General features: G+C 45.0%; 1 protein-coding gene across 2 annotated transcripts in view; it reads left to right on the top strand.

The window, feature by feature from the left end:
* KATNBL1 (katanin regulatory subunit B1 like 1) overlaps window positions 1-27103 on the top strand; it is a 1007693-nt gene that overhangs the window by 67620 nt on the left and 912970 nt on the right. For both annotated transcript variants that reach the window (XM_044073973.1, XM_044073974.1), the window contains exon 2: window positions 26067-26195. In XM_044073973.1, the coding sequence (XP_043929908.1) occupies window positions 26088-26195 (108 nt within the window). In that variant the 5' untranslated portion in view covers window positions 26067-26087. The remainder of the gene's footprint in view (window positions 1-26066; window positions 26196-27103) is intronic.

Here is a 27103-nt window from a genome sequence, read left to right as displayed (position 1 = left end):
CTTTGACCATCATATCACAACAACATTAAAAAAAGCCACCAAAAGCCAGAAACCCTATATAGACATAAACACTTCCTCTGCCTTCCTACTACCAACCTTATTATATGGTGCCCCCTTGCTCACAAACATTCAGACATGTCTAAAAAATCAAAATGGAAACCTGTTATAACAAAATCACAAGATACGCAACCAATGCCACCTAATCCTCCCACCACTGTTCCTCCCTTCTCACACTAAAATGGCTTGAATTACCACAATACCTCATCTATCAACAGCTTACCGTAGCCCATAAAATAATCTGTAAACCTCTCGACTGTCCTGCTCTTTCCACATCTCTAACTCAGTACCACCCAAACAGACCCCTCAGATCAAACAATGAGACCCAGCTAGTTGCTCAAAAACCTATACTCCCCGCTGGTCAGACTCTCTATTCCTTCTGCATTGCCAAACTCTGAAACTCACTCCCATCAGCACTGAGCCACCAATGATGTTATCTCCTTCAAAGAAACCCTACATCTTTATCTAACTACCCACTGGCAATGTTCCTGCTCCAAGCCCCATATAACCTGATCCTCCACTACTATTACTCTTTCACCCGTTTCACTATCCATCCATCTGTCTTCCTCCAGTACTGCCACACTCGCTCATTTCACAAACCACCTCTCACGCCAACCACACACAAATCCTCCTCTATTCTTTTCTACACTCTAACTTAACACTATTCTACTATACATTGCCCTCTTAAATACTCCATCAATGACTTCTTGCTTCCTTATACTTCATACAACACTATAACCTATGTAAGATGGCTAAATGTCTTTATCATATAGATAAGTAGTATTAACTTGCTATAGCTAATGGTAGCTTTCACTCCAATTTTTGACTTGGTTGTTTGTTGTATTTAATGTCAATTTTACTGTATGTTGTACTTATGTCTCCTTGGAGCTTTTCTCCCCAAGCCTCCATTGAAAACTGTCTCATTCTGGCCCAGTGGGCACTCCTGGTAAACAAATGCAAAATAAGTAAAATAAAGTCAGAACGAAGATACTTTAGAATAACAGACACAGTAGACCTTCAATCAGCAATTCCCAGATTAAAAAGGTGTAGGCCACACTGTCCTGCCACAACAATCTAGATCTCAACTCGCCCAACGTAAAATAACTGATTTGGAGCCCAAGTGTTTAAACCAGAACTAAGATGCTTTTAGAGTAACAGAGACAGTGCGCCTTCAACCAGCAATTCCCAGTTTAGAAGTGTGTAGGCTATCCTTTCCTACCACAAATCTTCCTAATGTAAAATAACTGGTTTGGAATCAAAGATGTTCGTGTTACACTGCTGCAGTCATTACACTTGGGTTATCCTGTCGTCAGGCGGTTCCTCAGTTGGCCTGAATTCCAAAGTCTTGGTCCGGCGCCGGCTGCCGTCGCCTCCTCCCTGACGTCAGTGCGACAGGGGTATACAAGATGCAGCCGACGCCATTTTCTTCAGTCTTCCTTGCCGCGCAGTGCCCGAAGCAGAAACAGTTCAAGTGCCGGTCGGCCGACTCCTGAGATTTTCATTCCGAATCAGAACCAAAGTCTTCTACAAGCTAAGCACCCCATTGGGGAAACTTTTTCTTGCCTCAGACTGATGTCAGTAAAAGTTAATAACTGCATTTCTTGTGGGAAGCAAATACCTCATAAGGATTTCCACTCCTATTGTATTCCATGCCTAGGCCCAGACCACAATGTCACTGGTCGGTTTTGTGCTGGGTTTAACAAGCACACTATTAAACGTCTGTTTGATTTTGCCCAACATTATTTTGGCAGAAAATTCAATTACACCATGCTGTCGGAACGTCTGACGACCGGAATACATAAAAACCGCAAAGACAAGGACAGGCATCCGAGGCCCATAACTGACGACGAGGCCTCTTCTAGGCCGGTCGCCAGTTCTCCGGTTTTCAGCGAGGCGCCTACGCAGCCCCTGACGACCGCTTCCACAGACCAACTCTGACTCACACGTGGAGCTGGCTGGGCCTTCGGACGCTGTAGGTTTTCAGCCTACCGAAACTAACCCTTCAGAGGGAACCAAAGTAGCAGAGCAATCCACAGCTTGAGTGTGTTTTCAGACCTACCCAGTTAACCATTACACCCTCTGCTAAGTTTAAGCCCCCCTTAAAAACAAAGAAACAGACACAGCACTCTCCAGGACAGGCTTCCATGCCTAAGAAACAAATGCTAAAAATGGCCGAAGACCTAATCACCCTGATCAGGGGGTCCCATCCCCCTCCTGATAAAAGGTCCAGACAGGATGCAGGCTATGAATCTTCCGACCAGGTGTCCATTTCCTCAGACCTAGGATATTCTTTACCCCCCTTATGAGGATTCTGATGCTGAGGAATCTATTCCATCAGCCTCTCCGCCTGAGGACTACTTTTGGGAGACCTTGCATACCATGAGGGAGCATTTCCATTGGGAAGGCCAGGATTACTCGGAATCCAAGAAAAGGCTCTGAGACTACCTTTTATTGCCTCAACACAGACCCCTTGCTATTCCACCAGATATTGTGGATGATGTGTGCACTGAATCCAGCTTAAATCCCGACTCCTTCCCCCCAGCCCCAGTTAAACCTGATAGATATTACAGAGTCCCTGACTCTCTCAAATTTATGTACAAAAGCCCTATTGCTGACCCTGAAACTATTTGTCAGGGACCCAAAGGGATTAAGACCTCATCAGCAAAAAACCCAGTTCCCTCTGACAGAGATTCCAGAGCATTAAACAGATGGGGAAAGAAAGTATATACGTCTGCAACTTTAGCAATGAGAGCCTTAAATTGCCAGTTTCACATGCTAAAATATCAGCAATTTTTGATGTCTCAGTTGAAACAAAAGATGCTTCCAGATTCAGATCCTCCTAATTATAAAGAAATGCAGGAGTTATTGCATACAGCTGAATAAGTGGGAAAACATACTTTGCGATGTGGGGTTGATTCCTTAGAGGCCTCCTGTAGAGCAGCAGTTACAGGCTCTGTGATTAGAAGGCATGCTTGGTTAAAAGAACATTCGTTACCAGATCATGTTAAGGCAAAATTATTGGATGCACCTTTGCAGCGGGATGTGTTTGGAGTGAAGGCAGAGGAGGTATTAAAGAAGATGGAGGATAAGGCAAAATCTATGCAAACTGTGAAGGATTTCTTACAGGATCAGCCTCCTCGTTTTAGCAGAAATTGGCCAACAAAGAATTGGTCCTTTCCAGTCACAGACAGACCTCAAAGGGGCAGATATAGACGTCCAAGAGGTAGAGGTCAGGCACAAGGCCCTTACAGGCCTTGACAATGGGGTACACCAGGCCAGAAAGAAGGGGAAGACAGGCCACAACCTTATAAAAAGCAGCCTCAATGACTTCCCACTACAGCTGCCAAACAGCTCTCTCTTGGCAGCCCTCTTAGGAGGAAAACTGGCACTTTTCTATCACAATTGGCATTGCATCACCAAAGACAAATGGGTTCTCAACATTGTATCTCAAGGTTACAGGTTCCACTTTCACATTCTGCCAAGGTTAAAAGGAATGCCAGATCTGCCACAAAATCAATGGGCAGAGGCTCAAAAACAAATTACAGCACTCATGGACATGAGAGCTATTCAAAAGCAACCACCACAGGAGCAAGGACGACTCTCTTTCTGGTTCCCAGACAGGACAAAGCCTGGAGACCCATTCTGGACCTTTCTTCTCTAAACACTTACCTGGATGTTCCGAAATTCAAAATGCTGACACTACAGCAGCTTCTTCCCATGCTGGGCAAGAAAGCTTGGCTCGTGACTTTGGACCTCAAGGAGGCATACCTGCACGTCCCACCTGCATGTCCCTATCGGAGAACTGCAGAAGATACCTCAGATTTCTAGCTGGTTCAATACACTATCTATTCTCTGCACTGCCCTTTGGCTGATCTACTGCGCCCAGGGTCTTCACAAAGTGCTTGGCAGCAGTAATTGCATTTTGCAGGTAAAAATGAATTCAAATTTATCCATACCTGGACGACTACCTGATTCAAGCAGAGAGCAAGGACATTCTTCTAAAGCATCTGGCATACGTAAAAAAGTTAAGTTGCCTAGGGTACCCAGTAAACAAAAAGAAATCAAAACTAGTGCCCTCACAACAGATAATATTCCTGGGTGCCAGCTTGAACACAACAGCCCAGATGGCTTATCTCACGCCAGACAAGAAAGGACGACTGACTCAATACTTTCATTTGATGGCAACAAAAACCCAACTCGTTGCAAGAAAAATTCTGCAGGCCTTGGGCTACACGGCATCTTGCATACTACTAATTCCATATGCTAGACTGCATATGAGGAAACTACAATGATACCTAAAGAGTGTATGGTCTCAACACTGTCAAAGTTTGGAAACAGTTATACCACTAATTCCTTGCCTTCAACAGGAGTTTCGCTGGTGGGCTCAAGCTTGTCACCTTAACAAGAGACATCCTTTTACTCAACCCACAGCCAGGCAAACACTGACAACAGATGCATCGGATTACGCCTGGGGAGCACACATGGCAGGAAAATGTATCCAGGGCGAGTGGCCCACGGAGCAAAGGCATCTCCACATCAATCAAAAAGAGATGCTAGCTGTACAAAATGCAATTATAGCTTTCAAGGACCTGCTGCATCCAGGACAACTACTACTAAAGACAGACAACACCACAGTTATGTGGTACATAAACAAGCAAGGGGGCACCCACTCCTATCCCCTCTGCAGACAAGCCATGACCTTGTGGAACACAGCTCTAGACTACCAAGTTCATCTGCACGCACAATTCCTGCCAGGAGAGAAAAACACACTGGCAAACGACCTAAGCAGAAACATCATGGACACCCACGAATGGGAATTGAATCCACAAATATTCAGAATGATAACACAAAAATGGTGGAGCCCGGACATGGATATGTTTGCATCCCCAATGAACTGCCAGTTTCAGAAATTCTGCAGAAGGAGCTACCATCCACAAGCATGGAAAGTGGATGCCCTCTCATTCAGCTGGAAAAACCTGCAAGTATACGCTTTCCCCCCTTACCTCTCCTTCCAAAGGTACTCATAAAAGCCAGGCAAGAAGAGCCAAAGATGATCCTGATTGCACCAGACTGGCCACACCAGCGCTGGTACCCAATCTTAAAGAACTTAGCACATGAACCACCCTGGATTTTGCCTCAAATCCCACAGTTGCTGACGCAGCACAACAATCAGATACTTCACAGCCAGCTAAAGACCTTAAACCTAGCTGCATGGAAAATTCCTTGGTTAAGCAAGCAATGCCTCTCTCCAGAGCTGTTATGGATGTCATTTTGGAGGCCAGAAGGCCTAGCACCAGGAAAGCCTACTCTGATAAATGGAAGAGATTCTGTGCCTGGAACCAAGCTCACAGCCTTGACCCTCTTGTCCCAAACATTCCTCAGATACTTCAATACTTAACTGAGATGCTGGACAAGGGCCTCTCCTTCTCATCCATCAAGATCCACGCCTCAGCCATTTCTGCTAATTACAACACGGATCCACCAATTTTTTTCTAATCCTGTACCTCAGAGGGGCTAAAAGCATAAGACCGCCCCGTAGAGCACCTACACCAACGTGGGACCTGAACTTTGTTTTGGAAAAATTAACTTTACCTTCTTTTGAGCCAGCTAACACAGCAGAATTAAAATAAATCTCTTGGAAAACTGCTCTGCTACTGGCAATAACATCAGCACAAAGAGTTTCAGAATTACAGGCACTAATGGCAGTGGAACCTTTCCTCATTTTCCACCAGGACAGGGTGTCTTAATAACTAACCCTACGTTTATTCCAAAGGTGGTATCAAGTGTGGCTCTAAACCAAACTATTCACTTGCCAACTTTTTATCCAAAACCACAGAACAAAGGGGAGAGACTACTACATTATTTGGACATTCACAGGCAGTTACGCTTCTACTTGGACAAAACCAAAGCTTTCAGAAAATCTGAGCAATTATTGGTAGCACATGCTGCAGGAGCACAGGGAAAAGCCATTTTCAAAACAGACTATTTCAAAATGGATAGGACATTGTATATGTTTCTGCTATACTCACCATGGGAAACCTGTACCTAGCAGCAGGGCAACAGCCACTTCAACTGCCTACCTCAGAGTGGCAAGATGGAGTTCTCTGCATACCTTCACCAAGTATTACCATTTGCCTTTATACTCCAAATCCAGAGCTGGCTTCGCCACTGCTGTGATGCAGGGCCTTATAGCCACCCCTAATGCCTTGTAGATCCAGCCTCCCTACCTCAGCTTTGGGATTCCACCCACCCAAGTGTAATGACTGCAGCAGTGTAACACCATGAACGTAGTACAGTTTTGTACCTACCATAAATGTAGATGTTCGAGTGTAAACACTGCTGCAGTCCAGGTTACCCTCCCTCCTTCCCCTCTTATTTTCTGGTACGTGCCTAGGTCATCTACCCTTTACTACCTAATGGGAATATTTGCTGGTAACTGAGAATGGTGGTTTGCTTTTCTTTGTATATTCTACTGGGTTTGAATTGCCTACTTATTTGGGGGCACCTGACATTTTGGGGCAAGAAAAACTGAAGAAAATGGCGTCTGCTGCATCTTGTATATCCCTGTCGCACTGATGTCAGGGAGGAGGCGACAGCAGCCGAAGCCGGACCAAGACTTTGGAACTCAGGCCGACTGGGGAACCGCCTGACGGCAGGATAACCCAAATGTAATGACTGCAGCAGTGTTTACACTCGAACATCTACAGATGTTCATCATGCATACAGCTGCAATCATAACAGATGGGTTCTCCTGCCGTCAGGCGGGTCCTCGGTTGGCCGAATTCCAAAGTCTAGGTCCGGCGTTGGTTGTCGTCGCTTCTTCCCTGACGTCAGTGCCAGGGGTATAAAAGAACCAGCCGACTCCATTTTCTTCAGTCTTTCTTGCCGCGCGGTGCCCAAAGCAGAAGCAGTTTGCAAGGGCCGGTCGGCCAGCTCCTGAAATTACGAAAATTATGCAACCGAAGTCTTCTTTAAAGCTAAGTACCCCGTTGGGGAAACTTTTCTTGCCTCAGACCGATGTCAGACAAAGTTAATAATTGTATTTCTTGTGGAAAGCAAATACCGCAAAAGGATTTTCATTCCCTCTGCATTCCTTGCTTAGGCCCAGACCACGACGTCTCGGTCTGTCGTTTTTGTGCTGCATTCAACAAATGCACCATTAAGCGTCGGGCAGAGTTTGCCCAGCATTATTTTGGCAAAAGATTCAACTATATTATGTCGTCGGATACTCAGACTCCAGTTTTGTCTAAAAAACGCAAAGATAAGGACCGACGTACGCAGTCTGCGGCCTCCGACACCACGCCAAAACCTACTACAGGTGGTCCGGTTCTCAGCGAGGCACCTATGCAGCCCCTGCCTACCGACAACACTTCATTGGCGGTATCTTCAGTGCCCGAGGTCGCAGGCTCCTCGGCCCACACTCCAACTACAGATACCGAAGCCACTCTTGGTGGTGAATCTCAAAATGTAGACCGGTCTGCCTCCTCTCAAGGTGTCTTCAGACCTTCCTCCTCTTTTTCTATCAAGGCTTTCACTAAGTCTAAAGCAGCCATGCATTCTAAGAGACAAGCTCTACAGGGCCCTTCCCCAGGCCCTATGCCTAAAAAACAGATGCTTAAAATGGCTGAGGATTTGATTACTCTTATCAGGGGATCTCAACCCCCCCCCCCCCCCGGACAAAAGACCCAGAGTGGAGGAAGAATCCCCCTCCTCTGACCAGGCCTCCATTATTTCAGAACACTCTGATGAACATGAACGTTCTTACTCCCCTTTTGAAGATTCTGATGCTGAGGAGTCAGTTCCCTCTGTCTGCCCCCCCCAGAGGATTGCTCATTTGGGGAAACCTTGCATGCATTAAGGGAACACTTCCACTGGGAAGGCCAAGAGTACTCAGATTCCAAGAAAAGGCTTGGGGACTTTCTCTTGCTACCTCAGTACAGGCCTCTAGCTGTACCTCCTGTCTTAGACATCCTAGATGATGTGTACTCTGAGGCCTGCCTTAACCCGGATTCTTTACCTCCAGCACCAGTCAAGCCTGACGGGTATTACCGGGTTCCTGACTCTCACCAATTTTTATACAAAAGTCATGCAGCTGACCCAGAAACTATCTCTCAGGGCCCCAAGGGAATTAAGGCCTCCACTGCAAAAAAACCATTACCTTCCGAGAGGGACTCCAGATCCTTAGAAAGGTGGGGGAAAAAGGTATACACCTCGGCCACCTTAACCATGAGGGCATTAAACTGCCAGTTCCATATGCTAAAGTACCAACAGTTTCTGTTATCACAGTTGAGAAGCAAAATGTCACAACCTGAACAACCAGACTTGGAGTTGCAGGATTTGATACATAGCGCAGAACAAGTGGGTAAACATACCTTGCAATGTGGTTTTTATGCTCTAGAGGCCTCATGTAGAGCTGCTGTTACAGGATCAGTCATACGAAGACATGCCTGGCTCAAGGAGCAAACCTTACCGGATCATGTCAAAGCTAAATTACTAGATGCCCCTCTTCAAAAGGATGTATTATTTGGTGTTAAAGCTGAAGAGGTATTAAAGAAAATGGAGGAAAAGGCTAAATCAATGCAAACAGTGAAAGATTTTCTACAGGTACATCCTCCACGTTTCAGTAGAAATTGGCCTTCCAAAAATTGGTCCTTTCCAGCCACGGACAGACCCCAAAGAGGTAGATACAGACGCCCGAGGGGCAGAGGGCAATCTCAAGGATCGTATAGGGGCAGACAATGGCAAGCTCCTACACAAACAGGTGGTGAGGATAGTTCACAGCCAGTCAGAAAGCAAGCCCAATGACTTTCCCCTTTGCATGCCAAGCAAGGCTCAAATGGCAGCACCCTTAGGTGGAAAACTGGCATTATTTTCAAAAAATTGGCATATTGTCACAAAAGACAAATGGATCCTGAACATTTAAAACAGAGGCTACAGATTCCATTTTCACACCCTTCCAAAAATGAGAGGCATGCCAAACCTGCCACAAAATCAAAGGGCAGAGGCACAAAGACAAATTTCAGATCTCATGGACATGAAAGCTACTCAGGAGGTACCTACTCACGAACAAGGTCAAGGTTTTTATTCCAGACTATTCCTGGTACCAAGGAAGGGAAAAGATTGGAGACCTATATTGGACCTATCCATCCTAAACGCATTTTTACTCGTACCAAAATTCAAGATGCTCACATTACAGCAGCTTCTTCCCATGCTGGGCAAGGAGTCTTGGCTGGTAACATTGGACCTCAAGGAGGCATACCTGCATGTCCCAGTCAGACAAAATTGCAGAAGATACCTCCGATTTCTTGCAGGTTCAACCCATTATCAATTCTCTGCATTGCCCTTTGGCTTATCTACTGCACCCAGAGTATTCACGAAATGCCTGGCATCAGTAATTGCCTACTGCAGACTTCAAGGGATACAAATATACCCATATTTGGACGACTGCCTGATCCAAGCGGACAGCAAGCACATACTTCTGAAACATCTGGCTTTTGTAATAATGTTGTTGAATTCTCTGGGATACACAGTCAAAAAAAAAAAAAAAAAAAAAAATCAAGGCTAATACCCTCTCAGAAAATAATTTTCCTGGGTGCCAACTTGGACACAAACACCCAGATGGGCCTACCTCATGCCAGAGAAGCAGGGGCAACTAACTCAATACTTCAGAAAACTTGCAAATTTCACCAGGCTGACTGCAAGGAAAATCCTGCAGGCTCTGGGATTCCTGGCATCTTGCATCCTACTAATCTCATGTGCAAAGCTGCATATGAGGAAACTTCAATGATACCTGAAAAACCTATGGTCTCAACACAGCCACAGTTTGGAAACAATAATACCACTAATTCCATGTCTTCAAAAGGAATTTATGTGGTGGGCTCAAGCATGACAAACAAACACAGGTCTCCCATTCTGCAAGCCTCAAGCAAATCAAGTCATCACAACAGACGCCTCAGACTACGCCTGGGGGGCGCACATGACAGATCGGTGCATTCAGGGCAAATGGTCCCAAAAAGAAAAGCACCTTCACATCAATCAAAAGAAAATACTAGCAGTAACAAATGCTATTACAGCTTTCAAAGACCTTCTGCATCCAGGTCAACTATTGATAAGGACTGACAACACCACAGTAATGTGGTACATAAACCGGGAGGAACCCATTCATACCTCCTGTGCAGGCTGGCCATGTCACTTTGGAACATGGCCCTGGAATTACAAATCGAACTTCAAGCACAGTGCTTGCCAGGCAAGGAAAACACGCTGGCAGACAACCTAAGCAGGAATATGACAGATCCACACGAATGGAAGTTGCATCCTCAAGTTTTTACAGAGATAATTCAAGCATGGGGAAGGCCAGACATAGATCTCTTTGCCTCCCACAAATATCACCAATTGACAAAATTCTGCACAAGGACTTCCCATCCACAGGCTTGGAGAGTGGACACTCTCTCTCAGTTGGACAACAATGACAGTTTATGCCTTTCCACCTCTTTCTCTGCTGCCCAAAGTTCTACTAAAAACCAGAGCAGACAGACCAAAGATGATTTTCATTGCTCCAGAGTGGCCAAGACAGCACTGGTACCCACTCCTGAGGAGCCTGACGCATTCCCCTCCATGGACCCTACCTCGAATGCCTCTAATTCTGACTCGGCTCAGCTTCAAAACTCTTTACAGTCAGCTGACAACACTCAATCTGGCCGCATGGAAGATTCCTTAACATCACAACAGACCTCCAAGGAGGTGCAGGATGTAATTTTGGAGGCCAGAAGGCCGTCTACCAGAAAAGCTTACTCCGCAAAATGGAAACGGTTTTGTGCCTGGAATGAGAAAAAGGGTCAGAATCCTGGAAAACTGAATTTACCTCAAATATTACAGTATCTAGCTGAGCTGCTAAGCAGTGGACTTTCATTCTCCTCTATCAAAATCCATGCCTCAGCCATTTCTGCAGAATACAACACTGATCCACCTTTATTCTCTCACCCCCTCTTAAGACAGTTGCTCAGAGGGGCAAAGAATATAAAACCCCCAAGGAAACAACCAATACCTGCTTGGGATCTCGGTTTCATTCTAGAAAAGCTGACCCTGCCTCCTTTTGAGCCAGCTGCCTCAACAGATTTGCAATATTTGTCCTGGAAAACAGCTTTCCTTCTGGCTATCACCTCAGCTCGTAGGGTATTGGAACTACAAGCCCTCATGGCTGTGCAGCCTTTTATCATCTTCCATCAGGGCAGTTTCCTTACGAACCAACCCGTCCTTTATGCCAAAGGTGGTATCCAGGGTAGCTTTGAATCAAGCTATACACTTAACTACCTTTTACCCTAATCCTCAAAACAAAGGGGAGAGACTACTACATTCCTTGGACATCCACAGGCAGCTGCGTTATTATTTGGACAGAACAAAGCCTTTCAGAAAATCAGAACAGCTCTTTGTGTCCTATGCTGTAGGAGCTCAAGGGAAACCAATTTCCAAACGGACAATCTCAAAATGGATAGCCCACTGCATACGCTTTTGTTACTCTTTTCATGGTAAGACTGTACCTGCAGGCATCAGATCTCACTCCACAAGGGCCACAGCTACCTCTGCAGCTTTCCTCAGAGGAGTTCCTACTAAGGATATATTGGAAGCAGCCACTTGGAGTTCTGTGCATACCTTTTCCAAGCACTACCACCTACCATTATACTCTAAAACTAGAGTGGGCTTTGCCACAGCAGTCTTGCAGGGCATTCTGGCTCCTCCTAGTTCCACCTAGTGCCTACCACCCCTTTCTTAGCTTTGGGATTCTACCCATCTGTTATGACTGCAGCTATATGCACGATGAACATAGTACAGTTTTGTACCTACCATAAATGTAGATGTTAGAGTGCTAATACAGCTGCAGTCCAGGTTTCCCTCCCTCCTTCCCCTCTTGGGACAGGCCTATTGGCTAACACCTCCTCATACTTCCTGTTTGGGGTATTCTTTTATGGTGTATTTGCTTGCAACTACTGTTTTTTTTTTTTATTATATTGCATGGCTTTATTACACAAATTTATGTATTGCCTTCCTTCTGGGGGCACCTGACATCTGGGGCAAGAAAAACTGAAGAAAATGGCGTCGGCTGGTTCTTTTATACCCTTGGCGCTCTGACGTCAGGGAAGAAGCGACGACAACCGACGCTGGACCTAGACTTTGGAATTCGGCTGACCGAGGACCCGCCTGACGGCAGGAGAACCCATCTGTTATGACTGCAGCTGTATTAGCACTCTAACATCTACATTTATGGTAGGTACAAAACTGTACTTTATGGTAGGTACAAAACTGTACTTTCTTCAACCGGAACAAATGCACAGTAAGCCTTCACCCTGCAATTCTCAGCTCAGAAAGGCAGAGGCCACCCTCTCCTCTCACAAGAGTGTAAACCAAAAACCTTCTTAATGTAAAATAACTGGCCTGAAGCCCAAGTCCTTAAACTTGAAACTAAGATGCTTAGAAAAACAATTACAATTTAATCAGGCTACTAACGAGCAATAATAAATGCAGTTGAACAAAGTTAGCAGTTGAAAAAAAAACATTTACTGCCATTTACAACAGAAGCATCAAAACAATCCACAAAAGTTTTGGGTAGGCATAAACTTATTGACCCAGGGCAATGCACAACTCCTACCCCCTCGGCTACTATCCAAAAACCATTGGAAGACTTTGCCAATTCCTTTAAGTTTCTTCACAGAAACTATCCAACTATCTCCCAGTTGCCCAAGTGCTAACGCCGCTGCACCTAGTTCTCAACTCCCCTTTAACTTTCAACCAGTTTCCATATCACTTATCCATGCCCTAATCAAGAAACTGAAACGTACCACCGTTGCAGTGGATCTCCTCCCAGCTGAGTATCTACAAAAAGCTGCGGATGCCATAGTATACCCGATCTCTATCCTGATCAATAGAATTATATCAGAAGCCACTACCCCCTCCATCTGGAAGACATCCCATGTTATTCCACTACACAAAGGGGACCGTTCCACTGAACTGTCAAATTACTGACCTATAGCTATTTTGTCACCCCTGGCTAAAATTATGGAGACGTGCATCCGTAAACAACTCCTGAGCCATCTCATTCAGCACAATCTCCTGGCTAACTCGCAGCATGGTTTCAGACCGTTCCACAGTGCAACGACCCTCCTCTCCTTCTCCAATGTCATTAATCAAAACAAACAATAAGCTTTCTTCTGCCCTCTTTCTTGATCTCTGCAAAGACTTTGACATGGTCAACCACTAACTACTCATACACACACTTAAAACTGTTCCCCTAGATGTCCAGGCTATCCAGTGGTTCAAATCTTATCTGAGTGGTAGACAACAGGCTGTACTATGGCAGAACAAACTATCTTCCCTTCTACCTATTACCTTTGGGGGTCCCTCAGGGCTCTTTATTAGGACTCCTATTATTTTCTATCTTTATTAATGACCTGTACAAACCCGCGGTAGTGGTGCTGCGGTAGCGTTGTCGCCTCACAGCAAGACGTTGTCGCGTTCGATTCTGAGCTAGAGCGTCTTCTGTGTGGAGGCATGCGTGAATGGGTATGCCTTCGTTGAAGGTTGTGCGTCAGGGCTGGTAACTCTGCACGTAAAAATCCACTACCAAATATTAGCGGACTGGAGTTGCGCTGTGGCGACCCCTAACTGGGATAAGCCAAAAGACAATACAACAACAATTAATGACCTGTACACAGTCATTCCAACAGCCACCTGCATTCAATTTGCAGATGACTCCACTTTGATTTGCTCTGCCACCTCTCCTCTAAATCTGCAGACTGTATCCCAAAATGTTTTTAATACTGTTGAAAATTGGCTCCGTAATCGACGTCTCCTATTAAATCGTAACAAAACGAAGCTACTGTTTTTCTCTCCCACTTGTAAAGCCTCCGCTCCAACCTTTACTATAACATCTAACAATGGCACTATCATTTTCCCATATCCCTGTACCCAAACTCTTAGGTGTAACAATTGCTAACCAGGTTTGATATGCATATTAATCAAATTATTAAAAAAGTTAATAAAAAACTTGGCTCACTGTACAAGATCAAACCTTTCCTCATTCCATTTAGCTAGGACGGTAATTGCCCGTACACATCTACTTTCCACCCTCCTTTATGCATCCCCTCTCTTCACGAACTTGAGTAAGTCTGACCTTAATAAACTCTCTAGCTGCTTTAATCATATTGCTAGATTTGCCACTGGGGCATCATACAGAACACACCACTGTCTGAACCTAAAGAATCTAGGGTGGCTAGAATTGCCTATCCCCTAAAGAATCTAGGGTGGCTAGAATTGTCTATCCAGCTACAGTACAATCAGCTAATAGTAGCAGATAAAAATTCTCTACCAACCTGAAAACACACCCGTACTTACAAAAATGATCTCCCCTTACAGCAACCTCAAGACACTTCGCTCATCCAACAGATTACTAGTCCAAACCCTCAAAAGCAACAACTCACCTGGAGAGACTCTATATGCCAACTCTGTTGGCAAAATATGGAACTCGCTTCCTGCGGAGCTTACTTCCGAACCCGTTCTGACCCAACTAAAAAAAAAAAATCTAAAACAGTACTTTAAAAGGCAATGGCTACGTCCTTGCTCTAATCCTGACTAACTTTAGCAATATAAACATGTGCTAAAGAGGTCTTTTGGCTTACCCCTACATTGCTTCCTAATGGTTACTGTATAACCAATCAGATTTATATATGACAGAATGAATGACTTTTATCCTATGTATTGTATCTGTAACAGTACTTTAACTTGTTTTAATGTAACAGTTTTTCTGTATGTATGTATGGAGCTTTTCTCCCCAGGCCTCCACTTAAAATGGACAAGTATGTCAGACTGTCCCGGTCAACAAATGAAAATAAATATATGAAAATAAAACTCTTAAGAATAAACAGCAAAAGCAGAATAAAATAATGAAGTAGAAAGAGACACAAATACAGTAAAAGGAGCTGAATAAAGTGCAATTGTATTTTTTTAGTAGTAAGGGAGGAAACTGAAGATTCAGGGTTAAGAAGAAACTAAGGGGATGGGCCTTTCCAAATGATCTCACTGTACTCTGTAGAATAAGCTGATGCAATAGGATTGGGAAGAGTGTCCAACATCAAATTTACAGTGCAGGCGGGCAACTCAAAAAAAAAAAAAAAAAAAAACTTTTAAAAATACCACAGTGGTTGGGTAGGTGGGTGGGAAAAATGAGACTGATATCCAAACAGAAAGAAGGCAATCAACCTAAGAGCAGTACAGTAACAAGCAAATGGAGTTTCTTAAATAAATGCAGCACAGAGTAATCACTGCTTTTCTGCCTGCATTGTTAGTTTATTGTTAAATATCAGTGAAACGGAGAAAATACAAATAAAATGCTTCCTTACACTGGGGCGAGGCCTGCCCGAATACCACCAGAAAGCTAAGATATGAAAGAGAGCACCTGAACTCCTCTGAAGTCCATCACCCTTGATGCCATTTGAGAGGGGAGAAGCCACTATTTCTTCTTTCCCAAATTTGGGGAAATGTTAGTATTACTGAGGCAGAGGGAGGTCTTGGTGTACCAGGTTGATCCCTTCCAAAGAGCAGACTTGCTCTTCCCCACCTTCTTAGGTGGTTCCCTCTTGCTGTCCACTTGAGGTAGTGTTCTTTGCAAAGTGCTGTGTATGTCCGAGATCCTGACACGTTTAGGAGACCAGTCAGGATCCTCTGTCTTTCCAAGAACATTAAGTGTTAAAGTAAGGCTCCATTGTCATGAATGCTGCCCAATAGAAAGCCTTCTTCAAAAGAGAATCCAACAGTTTAACTCCTTATGACTCTGGTGGTTGACCACTTTGGTAAGTGTGTATGCACAAGTTAGAAGCATAGGTGGTAACACTGTTGAGTATAAATGGAGCATCCCATGTGGGTGTGTCACTGTGGTTCAGGAAATATAACTTTGCAGCAATGTCAGTATCCTTCATTAACCCCCCTTATGGCAGCTTATCTTTATTTGGTCCAAAGTGAGCGAGAAGTTACTAAAGGTTAAGCAGGAGAAGACACACGCAGCTATTGGAATGAAGTTTTCCACCTCTTGGAAAACCTTCTCTGAAAATTGGAAGAATTTGTAAAACTTCTGGTTAAAAGGCCAACGGCTACCATTTGAGCAGCTTTCTTATAGAAATCAGGATGGCCTTGATTTCAAGAATAGATGTCAGTCTAGAGCTAGAGATGGTGTACATATGTTTTTGATTCTGTAGTCAACTGCTAAGTTCTTGAGATCTTGCTCATCTCCCTATGTGGAGGCAGTCTGGTTTTGAATGTGCCTGCACCTTGCTGCATTGCAAGTAGTCACATGAGACAAGTTAATCAGTGAGGTAGTATTCAGTGGCTACAAGATTCCATTCATATCTCTTTGTAGTTTGCCTCCAGACAACTAGATGCACAATTTCAGTAAAAGCCAATGTCCAGGGCAGAGAATTGCAGCATTAGAGCTGAATGGCCTAAATATAATCACTGTGCAGTCAGTGCTTTCCTGCCACAGAAGGGAAGAGTGGATGTTTGGTCTGGTTGTTCAAGATGATTACCTATGCAGAAAGGTAGCCAGGCATCCAGGAAGTTCTCACATTTCAGGGGTAGACCAGACACTATCAGTTAGTGCCCTTCTATTTGGTTTCACCACAATTCCCAAGGTATTTTGCAAATTTGTGATGACTGTATCGGCTCATCTCAGGTTGAAGGGAACAAGCTTTACATTATCTAATTGATTGGCTCTTAGCATTCTCAGCAAAGGATTCCCTTTCAGAAACAAGTGAGTACTGCAATTTGTCCAGCCTTTGGAAATATTAGTGAACACTGCAAAGTCTTAGATGAAGTCATCGCAAGCTCTTATATTTAGCAGATGCCACCTGACCACAAAGACTTGCATTTCCAGCCTTCCAACAGATGGAATTTTGAAGATTTATTTAGCTTTTGCCCGGTGACTGCGGTGGTGGTGCTGCGGTAGCATTGTCGCCTCACAGTTAGACGTTACCTGTTCGATTCTCAGAGCGTCTTCTGTGTCGACATGCGTGAATGGGAGTTCCTTCATTGAAGGTTGTGCGTTAGGCCTGGCAAGCCAGCACGTAAAAATCTACTGCCAATCATTAGCGGACCGGAGTTCCGCTGTGGCGACCCCTAACCGGGAAAAGCCGAAAGAGACAAACCTCTCATAGTTGCACCAACAGTGACAGCTGCTTTCTTCCCCATGTAGTCATGATCCACTAATTGACCCATTACAGCAAATTTTATCCTGGGATGTCCAAGTGCCACAAGACCAATTCCTCGTTTGTAGTTGCATATTGCATCGAAATAACTTTGGATTTGTCATACGTTAGCAAACAGATTGGATGGGACAGGTTGATAAAAGGTGCTGTATGCAGAATATGTGGCATTACTAGCAGACTCTTACCATGACCATGAGCTCCAACAAGTGATAGTGTAACTGGATAAAAAAAGGAATGGAGTGTAGACGGTAGAGCTGTCATGGCAACAAATGGTTAAAATTTCAGAAGAAACTGAAACATTAGCCTATTCTACTAGTGTCCTTTCCATCTTAACAGCTTCAGGTATCTCAAAGGGGTGTTTTGAGGAAAAGGTAAATCAAAATGAGGTTAAAGCTAGTCATAGGGTCTGCAGTCAACTGGCACAATGTTTCAGGGATAGAGAACGACAGAATGCCAAAGAAGCTGAAACGTAAGGTGCACAAAACAGTGGTGTGAGCAGTACTATTGTATGGTACAGAAACCTGCACAGTGAAGGCAGAGCAGTTGAGGAAGCTAGAGCTGATGGTGATGAAATGCCTGAAACTGATGGTAGGATTCACAGTATGGAAAGGATGAAAGGACGATATCGGAGTAGAACTTGGAGAAGCTACTGTTGCAGAGAAGATCAAAAGAGGACAGCTAATTGGTGTTTCAAGCACTTGTGTAGATGATGATTTGGCGAAGAATATATCCAGCACAGAGTTAAGTACATCAGATGAGAGAAGACCTGCAACAGGCAGGCCTGACTGTTAAAGAAGGTTTGAGTGTGTCCCTGAATCAAGGGGGGGGGGGGATATTTGACACAGCACCTCTGACATCTTGTAGAAAATGGGTGAAAAAAATGAAGATCAACTTTGGGTTTACCATATTTCTGTAATGCAGTCTACACTTTCTCAGCTCCCAGTGTGGTTTGTTTTTTTTTTTTTTTTTTTTGTTTTTTTTTTTTTGTTTAAAACCTGCTCACTGTACCATATTGGCTTTTATAAACTTCATTCAGTCCAGTCAGTCTTCTTCCAACACTCCGGTTAGTTTTGCATTGTTTTTATAAATAGAAGTTATGTTCTTACCATAACGTTCCATGTTAGTTGTCTTCTCGCCTTCTTTCTTGCAGGATGGGTTCGGAGCCGACCTCGGCTCCGACTCGGCCACTCTAAAAGCTCGAGAGTTGGTTCCACCGGCTCGAGGCTGCCCCTATATCCCACAATGCTAGGCGTGAATTACCTCAGATCTCGTTTGTGAGCTAGGCCCAGCTAAAAATACAACCAGAAATACTGGAAAGAGAGTCCACCTCTACAAACAAAGGGAAAGAGGAAAGGTGGCCTAAAGCCTGATCCAGGAAAATATGCACCGCAGAGCATATAGCTATAGCAAAGAGGTGGTAGAAAGAGAGGTCATAATCAAACTCCTCCAGGTCTGTCCAGGCCAGGGGGAAGGAGGTGGGGCCTTAAGAAGAAGCGAGAAGAAGACAACTAACATGGAACGTTATGGTAAGAACATAACTTCTATATGTTAAGTTGTCTATCTCGCCTTCATTCTTGCTGGATGGGACCGCGTCCCTAGCACCTTGTCCCGGGTGGCCTAACGGAACAGACTCTTGAGAACAGTGGTACCAAAGTTAGCTCTATGCCTAGAAGCTAAATCCAACTTATAATGTGAAATGAAAGTGTGAGGAGTAGCCCACGTAGCCGCTGCACAAATGGTGTCAATAGGCAGTCTGTCTTGGAAGGCTATAGAAGTAGCCAAAGCTCTGGTGGAGTGGGCCTTAGGTTTGTTAGGCAGCTTTTGGTGTCTAATTTCATAAACAATTGAAATCAGAGATGTTAGCCATCTAGATAGCGATACCTTGGAAACAGAAAGTCCCTTTCTGCCTACCGCATAAGAGACAAACAGCTGGTCAGTTTTTCTGAATTGTTTGGTCCTATCCAAATAGTACCTTAACTGACGATGAACATCTAGCCAATGCAGTTTTTGTTCAGACCTATTAGAATATTCTGGAAAAAACACAGGAAGGTCAATGCTTTGATTTAGGTTAGAAGCAGAGGCTACCTTAAGTAGAAAGGACTGGTTGGTTCGTAAGGATACCCTGTCTTTGTGGAACAACAGATATGGTGGTCGACAGCTGAGTGCATGAAGTTCTGAAACTCTTCTAGCTGAAGTAATAGCTACCAGAAAAAGAGTCTTCCATGATAGCAATTTTAAAGAACAGGAAGCTGCAGGTTCGAAAGGGGGGAGAATCAAAGAACTGAGAACTAAATTAAGGTCCCAAGGAGGAGGAGGATTTCTTATAGGAGGTCTGAGTAGAAAAACTCCCTTTAAAAAGGCTTTGCAAAGCTTGTGGGACATTATGGTAGACTCTGAAATGCCACATGAAAGTTAGATATAGCTGCCAATTGAACTTTGAGAGTAGAAGGAGATGAACCTGCATGAAAAAGTTCAGCTAGAAAATCAAGAACCATATGGATGGGAGCAGTGAAAGGATCTAAGTCCCTTCCTTGAGCCCAATAGGCGAAACGTTTCCACTTACTCAGATAAATCTTTCGAGTGGAAGATTTATGGGAAGCTATCAAAATATCTCGAACAGAGTGAGATATTTGAGGAAGCCTGGCTAAGGTTGGAACTGGAGGAACCAAGCAGTGAGGTTCAGAGAGGGAGGGCGATGTAACTGACCCGACTGATGGATCAAAACATCTGGAACTAGGTCCAGATGCCAAGGTTGCTCCAACAGAAATTGATGTAGAAAGGGGAACCAAACCTGTCGAGGCCAGTAAGGAGCAATGAGGATCAATGAGGCCTTCTGAGCGATAGCTTTCTGTATCACTTGAGAGATTAGTGGGAAGGGAGGAAATGCATACAGAAGTCCCCGGGGCCAAACATGGACTAAGGCGTCTCTGCTGGGCTCGCCTGGTTGCGGGAATAGGGTGAAATGATCTCTGCACTTGCTGTTTTGGGAGTAGCAAAAGGTCGCAGCAAGGCTGACCCCACTTGAGAAAAATTTCTCTCACAACAGAGTCTTTCAGAGACCACTCGTGAGGCATGAGGATAGCTCTGCTCAACTTGTCCGTGATTTGATTGGACTTCCGGGGATGTGCGTTGCTATCAGAAACCGCTGAGAAGAAATCGCCCATTGCCACAGTCTGAGTGCTTCTCGACATAGGGGATAGGACCTGGTTCCGCCTTGTTTGTTGATATACCACACTACAGACATATTGTCCGTCTGGATTGCTATCGTTCCCAAGGGAAGAGAGTCTTGAAGGGCTTACAACGCTAAAAGCACTGCTCTCATCTCTAGAACATTTATGTGCAAGTGGCATTCGTCTGGTTGCCATGTGCCCTGGACAGTTCTGCCCTGATAATGCCCCCCCCACCCGATCAGGGAGGCGTCCGTTGTCAGAGTAGCAACCGGAGGGGAAGGAACAAAGGGTCTTCCCAAGAAGAGCTGAGGGGAAGACATCCACCACAGAAGATGATTCTTGCATGTTTGCGTAATCATAATGGTGTGGGACATTGGAAGTTGCTGGTATGACCATTGTGTGAAGAGCATCCATTGAAGGATTCTCATGTGGAATCTGGCTAATGGAAGCAGAGGTGTGGCAGCCGCCATAATCCCCAATACTTTCAGAACTAACCTGGCTTTGACTCTGTTGCTGCTGAAGAGGAGTGAGACCAGTCTGTGTATGTCTGTTATTCTCTGATCTGTTAGTCTCGCAGACATGTTGACTGTGTCTAGATTTGCGCCTATGAATGTAATAGTACGACAAGGCGACAAAACAGACTTTTCGCAATTTATTGAAATGCCTAAGTTTTGACAAATCACGAAAGGTGTAGTCCCTGGCCATTAGAAGAAGATGCTTGGTGGGAGCTGTGAGGAGCCAGTCGTCCAAATATGGAAACACCTGGAATCGTTGACGTCTCAGGTGAGAAGCTACCACTGCCATGCATTTGGTAAACACCGGGGGCAGTGGTGAGACCAAAGGGCAGGGCCCTGAATTGAAAATGACTGGTTGCCAGCCTGAAGCGGAGGAATCTTCTGGAGCGTCTGTTCATTTTATGTGATAGTGCATCCTGAAGGTCTATAGAGCACATCCAGTTTTCCTTTCCCAATAGGGGAAGGATGGACTGCAGCGTGACCATCCGAAATCTTGTTTTCTTGACAGACTTGTTCAAGATACTGAGATCCAAAATTGGTCTCCAGTCCCCTGTTTTCTTTGGAACTAAAAAGAACCAGAGTAGATTCCGGATCCTTGCTGGTCTGCTGGAACTGGCTGAATTGCTCTTTTGCAAGCAGCTTTGAAATTTCCAAAGCTGCAAGATCCCTTTGGCGGTGGAACATCTGGAAGGGATTTTTGATTGGTTTGGAATGCGACGAAGGGAATGGAATAGCCGAAATGATGGACTGTACCCACTTGTCTTGAGTTAGGGATAGCCAGGCTTCTGGGTACAGTGACAATCTTCCCCGACTGCCTCCGAAGGTGGACAGTCGGGCAACACCTCAGGGATGCTGAAAGGGCTTATCGGAAAAGGTTTCTCGATTGCCCTGGTTCTGCGGACCTCCTGCGCCTCTGGGCGGCGTCTACCATTATTGTTCCCTCCTCTGCCTCTGGAGGGAACCGACTCTGTCGTCAGGCAAATTCCCTTGAGATTGTTTTGGAACCACATTTTCCCACTTTTCTGCCCTTTGGGGTAAGGTCTAGAAGGAGTAGAAAAGCGGACTCCGGCGGCAGACAGAGTTTTGCCATCCGTCTCGCACCTAGTCAAGGTTTCTTTCACTTGAGGACCAAAGAGATGATCCATCAAGCGGGGAATTAGTGAAAGACGCGTTTTAAAGGGTCCATAAAATTGCATAGTCGCATCCAGGCATGCCGTAAGGCGACACCTGTCCCTCGGCTCTACTGGCTCCATCAGCCGCATATGAAAGGAGGCATGGAGGAGTTAGCTATCCAATTCAGGGTAGTCAGCTGGGTGTTCATTTTGTCCTGAAAATCTGCAGCTGTAGGATCCTTCAACATCTCACTCGCTTCCTTGATCAAGTCTCTGGAGGCGGGTGAAATGGCATAGGTAGTTCAGCGAGCGCATAAAGGTCGCTGGCGAAAACATCCGCTTCCCATACCTGTCCATAGACCTAGATTCTTTGTTGGGGGATGAACAGGCACTGAAGGATCAGCTAGTTCCTTCTTGGTGGCAGCAGCTACCACCATAGCATCCACAGTAACACCTTTGGTCAGAAATTGTTTGTCAGTTGGTGCTGTTATAAATTTAGAAGGTCTCCTGGGGTAGGGTCCACTGAGTCAGGAGCCGTCCAGGCTTTCTTTGCCACCACCTGCATGAGGGGATCAAAGGGGGGGGACACCCAGGAGGTGGAAGGGCGAGAGGCAAACGCCTCAAGATACACAGATTCATCCTCCGAAGGGTTAAGGGCTGGCCAATTTCCCCTCTGTTTCAGGATCTCTAGAATGTCCGCAAAGGAGACATCTTCAGAAGGGGAACGGGGGAAACCCTCGGAATCCTCTAAATCTGTGTCAGAGGTGACACTCAGGTGAGTCTGTGTGTTTCCTCTTACACTTTCTCTTCCTAGGGGGCCTGCCTGCCAATTCAGGGGAGGCCTCGGAAGAGGATGAGATCCCCACAGGGGATTCTTGAGGAGCTGGCTCTCTGCGGTCTGGGATGAGGGAGTGAGTAGACATAACCTGAGGCACCGAAGAGGGAGGGACGGATGGAGCCGACTGTGGAGTTGAACAAGGTTCCAACACTCTCCGCATGACCTCGAACGCACCCCTGTCAGGCAGAGCCAGAGGTCCCCGCTCAGAGAAGCTGAGAACCTCCCTCGGCACCGACAGAGATGGCTCCGAGGCCGATGTCGGAGCCGAACTCACCAGCGCCGAAGCACCGAGAGGGAGAGGGGTCGGACAAGGGTCCGATGCCACTCACCCTCGAGCCGACGGGAAGTCCGGCACGAGATTCTTCAAAGAAGAAATCTGAGCCGGCGGGCCGAAGACAAATGTATCAGCTCAGGCGCTACCACAGTCTCGGTTCGAGGCGCCCGGCTCGAGCTCAAAGAGTCGGAGGAGGAATATTTAGAGGAATAGGTTGAGGCATCGACTGATGAGTCGGGCTCTGAAGCATTTGGGCTAGTGCCTCGGACTTTAGAAGTCGACTCACTACCCTCTGGAGGTCATGATCCGAGCCTCGATGACCTGGAGGAGTGAGATCTGTGGCTCCATTCAGACAGCAAGGGAGGCGCTGGAGCCGAATGAACGGAGCCAAGGGATGGTGACCTCTACCTCTTTCTAGATGTCGGCTCCGATGGTCTGATCGGAGCCGACCAATCTCAATACCTCTGCTCCAGCGGGCAGGGAACCACAGAAGCTGTAGTCAAGACTCATCGGCTCCAGCGGAGCCGATGTAGCAAGTTGAAGCCTTAGGCCTCGACTCAGAAGCTGGAGTCGAGGTCTTAGAAGCCTTGGAAGGTTTTCCCGAGGTAGCAGATAGGGAACCTTCAGGCTTAAGCAAACCCCTTAGTATGAGTTTGTTTTTCCTTTCCTGCAGGACTCTAGGGCTGAAGCCATGGCATACAGCACAAGAGTCCTGCAGGTGTAAAGGTCCCAGGCAGTACACACAAGAAGTGTGACCGTCTGTCAGAGACATTTTCTGACAGCACGAGTCACACTTCTTGAAGCCTGAGACCTTTGAATCCTTAAACATTTTCAAGGAACCGCAAGTGTAACCACGCACAAAAAACACACACACCAATTACACTGTCAGAAAAAATAATTTAAATTAAAACTTCTGAAAAAGTTAGCTTATATAGATATAAACCCCTACCAAATCACATACACACACTGGAAGGGATGGAAGGGCCCGAAGGCCTAAGGAAAGAACTTATTAGTTCTTGAAGAAAGGGGCTGAATAAGGGTAGAAAGGATAAAAATCCACTACACTAAAGGTAAAGGAGAAAAAACTAAGCTAAAGGGAGTTTAAACAGTTATTAGACTAATCTAATTAAAACTGACCTGGAGCCGGTAGAAAACAACACCTCGATCGCTGTAGCGGCAAACGAGATCTGAGGTAATTCACGCCTAGCATTGTGGGATATAGGGGCAGCCTCAAGCCGGTGGAACCAACTCTCGAGCTTTTAGAGTGGCCGAGTCGGAGCCGAGGTCGGCTCCGAACCCATCCAGCAAGAATGAAGGCGAGATAGACAACTTAACATGCTCTATTTCCATTACTGCCACCTGTTGACTTTTATATTTTCTTCTTGCACATACAACTTCTTCATTCTGTTTTGTGCTTCAAGTGCCTGTTTTTAACCAGCATCATGGTTATCTGTTGAATCCACAGATAATTTGTGTGATCAACTCTATCTGTGTATCTGTCTTTCTGTTTCCTCCCAGTAGTCCAGTAATGTGCTACAACCCAAATTTCACTTCTTTCAGACGTCTCATTTAATTTCTTGACATTTTAACTATTTGTTTTATCTTCCACAGATCACTGAGGTGGACTGCACTCTTCTCCAGTCATATTGCACATTTTTTTAAGCTGAAGTTTCCATTTTTTTTTTCTGACATTTGAATGTTGAGAGCTTCACACACTGTAGTTGCTGTTACTAACTAATGACACTAGCCAATAATTTCACCCATTGCCCCCAATTTATGCAACTGTTACAGACTGGTCTGCATCACTGACCATCCGTTTGTACGTGTGGGGTAAATGGCCTTGAAAGCATGTGTGAAGTGTATGTGGTTATGATCAACACATGCCAGGCCAAAATAGTGTTGCACTGACTGGCTTAGATTCATCCACCTTTGTTGTCAGCCCATTGCCTTTCAGTGCTACTGAAATGTTTTTTCTATACCCCCCCCCCAATATGCCAGCCAACAATTAGTCCTGCCTTCCATGAGACTTGAGCTAGTTCAGTCCCTTCTCCTGGAGACCTGTTTGGAGAGGCTATCATCTTTGCAGTCATGGGGGGTGACCTGTGTACTTAATGGCATCTCCAGTAGGGGAAGGTGAATAGTATAGTCCCTAATCTGTCTGTAGGGTGGGTAGCAGGAGACCTGCACCACAGCTGGATCACGGAGTATTTTCCCCTTGTGCACCCATGATGGAGGATATTGCGTATGTGACTGTGACTCTGGTTACTTGGGTTTAATTAGCAAGTTGACTTCCTGGAAGCCATTTGGATGGATATAGTTTTTTCTAGTATGCCTATGCCGGGGGGGTGTAATTTGCAGCCAAAACTATTAGTAATTGGTTGAGATCAAGTAAGCTAGTCTAGATGCATGTGCATATGTAATGCACATTAAGAACTTTGGGATAGTGGGAACTGTGTATAAGGAGCTCTTTGGTGCTATCAGGATACCCTTATGTCTTCTTCACATGTTTTTCCTGACTGCTTACAGTGAAGCTCCCATCACCAGTAGGGAGGCCCTGCATAAAAAAGCAAGTTGGACAGATGTCAGGGTGAATAACAGGCTCTGGGACCCGACTGATGATAAAACAGCTGTGTTATGAATAGAAAAAATAGTATACAGCATTGTAGAGTGGGAAAACTATCTCCAGTTGCTTCCAGATAAGCAGCAGAGAGAATGTGTTGGCAGTAGTCATACCCTAGTACAAGGTATGATTTGAATTAACACCCTAGTATGTGCTTATTTTTGGCACTTGATGTTGCTTAAGTTAGGCTGCCTTATAGTAGTAGAAAGCAAGTAATTTATTTTTTCGTTTTAGTTTGTTTAGGAACTGAAGATTATGGAAGCTGGGGATCACCATGTTTTTGAAATTCCCATTGAAAGTAATCTGTGGTTTGGCAGAACAAGAAAAAGGAATCATCCCTCCACCAAGGAGAATATGAAGGAGGTTTGTATTTTGTCTGCACCTGCACTATGGTTCAAGAAGCGTGTTTTTAGAAGGAATGTAGTAGTACTTTAAAGATGGATTATATAACTTTTGAATGTCCTACCCCCCCTTTTATCCACTTTTATATTAAACAGGTTAATTCCATTGAGACAAGATTTGCATGAGAGATCAGCAAGGAAAAGAAATTTCACAGTACAGCCCTTAGGGTTGCCTTACTGTAATCACATACAGGGAGACAAGCACCTGATGACAACATGAACACACCTAAACAGCATCCTGAGGCTTGGAGTATGAGGCTAAGGGGCAAACACTGCATAATGTGTTGGGCTCATCTAAAAAAATGAGTTACAACACTCGGGGTCAAGTTACAATAATTAATTTATTAGAAATTGCTTGCACTGTGAATTGTAAAGCCACAAGTTTCCAACTTTTGTTTTGGAGGATAACAAAGCTCTGCATGTCGTTCCTCATCACTGTTGCAGTATTCTTTACAGTAGGGATTGCCTGCCAAAGGCAACCCGATGTCTGCCCAATATAACAAAGCCATTTGATTGTAAAGGGTACGCTATACGTGACACTTAAGATTGCTGTGTATGGCTGTAGGGCATAAAAGTGGCGTTCGGATGTACCATCCTCAGAACTTTTTGCCGCCAATCTGAACTCCACCTTTGATCGTCTGAATGCTCATTCATCTGCTGGTTACTTAGCCGTTCCAGATAAGTGCCCTGTTGGGGTTTTTGTTTTCATATCTTTTTGTTTCTTTGACTTTGTTGGGTTGTTGGTTTCATGTTGTCCAGAAAGGGGAAATGACTATGTGGGAGGCAGAATACCCACAAAGGCTGTCATGAGCATTGTTTATTTTGTTTGGGAGCTTCACACAACCATACATTCTGTGCTATTTTGGGGTT

The sequence above is a fragment of the Protopterus annectens genome, chromosome 6.part0 (genome assembly GCF_019279795.1).
Source record: "Protopterus annectens isolate FY-2018-M chromosome 6.part0, PAN1.0, whole genome shotgun sequence".
Lineage (NCBI taxonomy): Eukaryota > Metazoa > Chordata > Ceratodontiformes > Protopteridae > Protopterus > Protopterus annectens.
Note: the sequence above shows the minus strand (reverse complement) of the source record. Positions and strands in the feature narration are given on the sequence as shown.